At 42.5% G+C, this 3,933-nt stretch overlaps 1 protein-coding gene across 1 annotated transcript in view; it reads left to right on the top strand.

Annotated features, from left to right (window-relative positions):
• Positions 1 to 3,928, top strand: part of SHCBP1 (SHC binding and spindle associated 1) — a gene marked incomplete at its 3' end in the record, with an annotated part of 6,961 nt that extends 3,033 nt beyond the window's left edge. Inside the window, exons 4-8 of the mRNA XM_027631907.1 lie at positions 351 to 559; positions 1,384 to 1,476; positions 2,045 to 2,278; positions 2,384 to 2,552; positions 3,788 to 3,928. Coding sequence (XP_027487708.1) covers positions 351 to 559; positions 1,384 to 1,476; positions 2,045 to 2,278; positions 2,384 to 2,552; positions 3,788 to 3,928 — 846 coding nt within the window. The remainder of the gene's footprint in view (positions 1 to 350; positions 560 to 1,383; positions 1,477 to 2,044; positions 2,279 to 2,383; positions 2,553 to 3,787) is intronic.
• Between the last annotated feature and the right edge of the window lie 5 nt (positions 3,929 to 3,933).

Here is a 3,933-nt window from a genome sequence, read left to right as displayed (position 1 = left end):
AAGTGTTGATTTGTTTGAGTCTGAGGGTATTGCTCTTGCCATTTTTTAAAAGCAGCAAAAGAAGAAACCTAACTAGGGAGAAACTTAGTGGCCTTGTTATGAGCATTATGAGGGATTTGAATGAAGTTGTGAATGTGGAAAAGGCTCTCCAGGTGTGTGGTTCTGAGCAGCTTTAATTCTGAGCTACCCCTTCAGCTGCAGAGGTGGCCTTGGCAGTCCTGTGCCATTTGTGTTGGTTTGTGTGGGTCAGCTGGACCCCAGTGTGCCCTCCTGACTTAGGCATGTCATGTCCACCTTTCTGGGCCGGATCTAAGGTTCTGAGAGCTCTTCCCAGCTCTTTGTTCCAACAGGTTGTTGATGTGGATTACTCGTCTCTGAAAGCAGTTGTGCAACTCGGTGACCCTTTCCTGTGCGAGTCACGGGACAGCAGCTTTACCCTGGAGTGCATGCAGGAACTCCTGGAGCTGAAGCAATATCAGATCCTGCTGCAGGAGCTGTGGGTTGTGTATGATGAGTCAGGAGAGTTTGACCAGACAGCACTGGCTGTAGAGCACGTCAGGTAGGACAGTTACACTCTGCTAATACCCCGTGGGTCATGTCCTGAATTCTTGTGGCCATTCTGGGAGCTCCTTGAGCCAAGCTTTCCAAAGTAAATCTGATGACTGGGACTCTGAGGAGACTGCTTTCCCTCTCTCTTCCAGCCCACATTTCCTTGGACTGTATCACCTTGCAGACTCTACTATAGTGTTCCTTTGTCTTCTGTATAATTTTGGTGAATTTTTCCTTTTTTGTCACATTCTTCTTTTTTTTTCTGTGTTTTGCCTCCTCTCCTAAATTTGCTCTTTGTTCTTTAGAGGTCTGTTCGCATCTTCTGGTTTTTTTTACTTTCCTTTCTTTATCATCTCTCTGTCTCTTTTCCACCTCCCTTGCTTTCATGCCCTGCATGCTGTTTGAGAGCTCTCTACCAATAGGCTGTAGGACTGGATAAAAAAGCTGAAATCAGAGGAATGACCTACATTGTCAAAAGGAGAGCTTAGCTGGAGGATGCTTGGCCAAAACCACACAAGAAAAAAGAGGATCCAAAGAGAGTCAGTCCTGTTTTTCAAATCCAGCTTTTAGCTGTTTACTCTCTTTTGATGAAAGTGGGACCCAGGCCATTATGAATTTTGAACTTAGACACACCAAAGAAAACTCTTGATGCAGTTAAAAAGCAGGCCAGAAAGATGATTTCTCTGTGTACTAAGCAGCTTACTTGACAGTAGCATTGATTTGGCAAGTGGTGATGCTTTGGGACAATTCTCAGATTGGTTACATTCGTGTTTCCAATGCTGTTGCCTCTGCTCTCCTCCTTTCTATGATTAAACACTTACTTTGCTTCAAAAGGTTCTTCTACCGGTGGCTCTGGAGGACCTGGGACGAGGAGGAGGAGGATGAGTTTGATTACTTTGTGCGCTGTGTTGAGCCTCGACTGAGATTGTGAGTGCCACACCTTTGATGTTCTTGTGGCAGAACCACAGGAAAGTGTCATGTGGGAATAGTGACTCACAACTAGATGGAAAAAACCCCTGTGCACCAATAAACCAAAGCAAGTTTGCTCTAACAGCGTTCACTGTCCGATGGTCAAACTTTGTGTGGGAAGAAGGCACAGCTGAGGTTGCCACTTGATTTCTGAGCCCTGCTTTTCCCTTTAATCCTTGACCTTCCATCAGACAGCCCCCCAGTGATAACCATCATCACACTGGTACAAGTTGTAATCCTTATAAAAGCTGTGCTTATGCCTCTGTTTTTTTCTGGGGTGAATTTCTGGTAATTGTGTACCATCTTTCAAGGTGGATGGGCAACTATTTAGAAAGTCAAATGTTTGTGTCTGTTCAGATTTTCTGGTTTTGCTGCTTTCAAATGAAATGTGTAATATAATAATATAGGCTGCAGAGAATCTTGACTAAAGTAGTGATGCAAAACTCCTGGGGTTCTCTCCAATCTTGTATTTGATCTCTGAGAATTGTAGATGTGAAATATGCTGACCCCTTGCTCTGAATTGCAGGCATTATGACATCCTTGAACACCGTGTGCCTTCTGGGCTTGTGGCTGATTACCAGAAGTTGTTGTCTCAATGTGAAGAGCTTTATGGGAAGTTTCTAAACGTGAGGAACAGCATCTCAGCCAGTGACTCAGACTCGGAAGTAGAAAACGTCTCCATGGTGGAAGGACTCAAATTGTATGAGGAAGTAGAGCACTTAAAACAAAAGCTAAAAGTGATTGAGAATCCTCAGCTGAGGTACTTGGTGGGTTTGTGCAAGGAGGAGGCCCTGAGCAAAATAAGATGACATATAGGATGTGTTTTCTGAAGAAGGAGCTGATGGCTGTGTTGTTCTTGTTGTAGGTATGTGTTTGGTTACCAAAAGTATGGAAGTCTCCAGGCCAAAGGACTGAGGACAACGGGTGCCAAGGTCTTACATGTTGTACCCTCAACCATTGCAGCAAGTCAGCTCCAGTTGTTGATGAGGGACAAACTTTACCCAGAATGTTATGGTGAAGATATCCAAGTGCAGGTGCAGTAACAGGAATTGTCTGCTGATAGTTTTTCCCCTCATGAAACCGTGTGCAGAATAAGTTAATTTATCATGTGAAAGATACTACATTTGCCCAGTGCTATTTTTTATCAGTTCAAAAAAAAAATCACTGTAATTTATACAATAAGTGGTAAGACTGGCTGATACAAATAATTTCTTTTACTTCATTTGTACCTGCTGAGTACACTATACAAGCAGTTTCCTTCCTGTGTGTAGGAAATGAGATGAACTTGTAATAATTCTACAGTGAAATATGGTAAGGTGTAATACTTCCATTTAGTTTTGAAATACCTGTGTCTCTTGATGCTGCTGATAATGATCTAGAGTTTGAAGGGAGGAATGTCATTCTCTTGCTTTAGTCCTGTGTAGGAGATACATTTATTTTAGAGCAGTTCTGTTTAGTTTTTGTGAATTCAGGCAGGACTTGCTGCTTCAGCAGTTAAGGACAGTCTGAATTCCTTGGACCCAAATGCTTGCTGTGTTCTGATCAAGTTCATGAATTACAGATGGACAAAATGGAGCCATGGGGAAGGTCCTGGATTCACTTTTAGGCTACAAGTCAGATTTGATGTTATTATGCTTACACTGGAATTTGCTGGGAAGCAATAAATGTGTAGTTTTTCTGTACTATTTTTATCCTTTGGCTTGGAATCTCACGGTAATGTTTGTGAAGGGTATCAGCCTGCCCTCTTTATCAAGGAAAAGGAACATGTGGACACCATATTTGCCACTGTGATATCTGAACTCTGTTTTGGGTTGACTTGAACCAAGAGGGAAGGGTTACACCAGTGTTCAGACCAGCTGTGATCTAGTAGGTGAATTGTTTTTTATTTTGTTTCCCTTCTGTCACCTATTTCTTCAGTAAATCATGGCAAATCACTTGAGGCACAATTCAGATGTTGGCCTGGAACCAAGGCAGTAGTGAAGTTTGCTTTCTGATGCACATGCTCTTCTATTTGTGTCTCTGCCCCAGTTTCCTCGTGGGGAAATGGGCATTACACAAACATCAAAGGCATATGTTAAAGTTGTTTTTGTCCAGAGAGTGCTGCAATTCCTGAATTCAAAGCAGAAACTGTGTATTATTGATGCCATTACAAAGGGTTTCTTTACAAAAGCAGCAACATTTAATTGAAAAGCAAGCTCTAAGGGCATAAATGCATCCATTTTTATAGCATTCTTCAGGAGCTGACTGTAGTTTGTTTTGTCTTTTGCAGTTTCACCATGACCTCCTGACAGCTGTAAGTGCCTGCTATGAAGGAGACAAAGTCATCATCTGTCCCGGGCATTACATTGTAGATGGCGTGTTCTGCATTGCTGACTCAGTTGAACTAGAAGGTAGAAGGTTTGATAGCACAAAGGT

Source organism: Corapipo altera, unplaced genomic scaffold (assembly GCF_003945725.1).
Source record: "Corapipo altera isolate COAL_440 unplaced genomic scaffold, ASM394572v1 154, whole genome shotgun sequence".
NCBI classification, from domain to species: Eukaryota; Metazoa; Chordata; class Aves; order Passeriformes; family Pipridae; genus Corapipo; species Corapipo altera.
The sequence above is the reverse complement of the archived record's forward strand: the minus strand, read 5'-3'. Positions and strand labels throughout refer to the sequence as shown.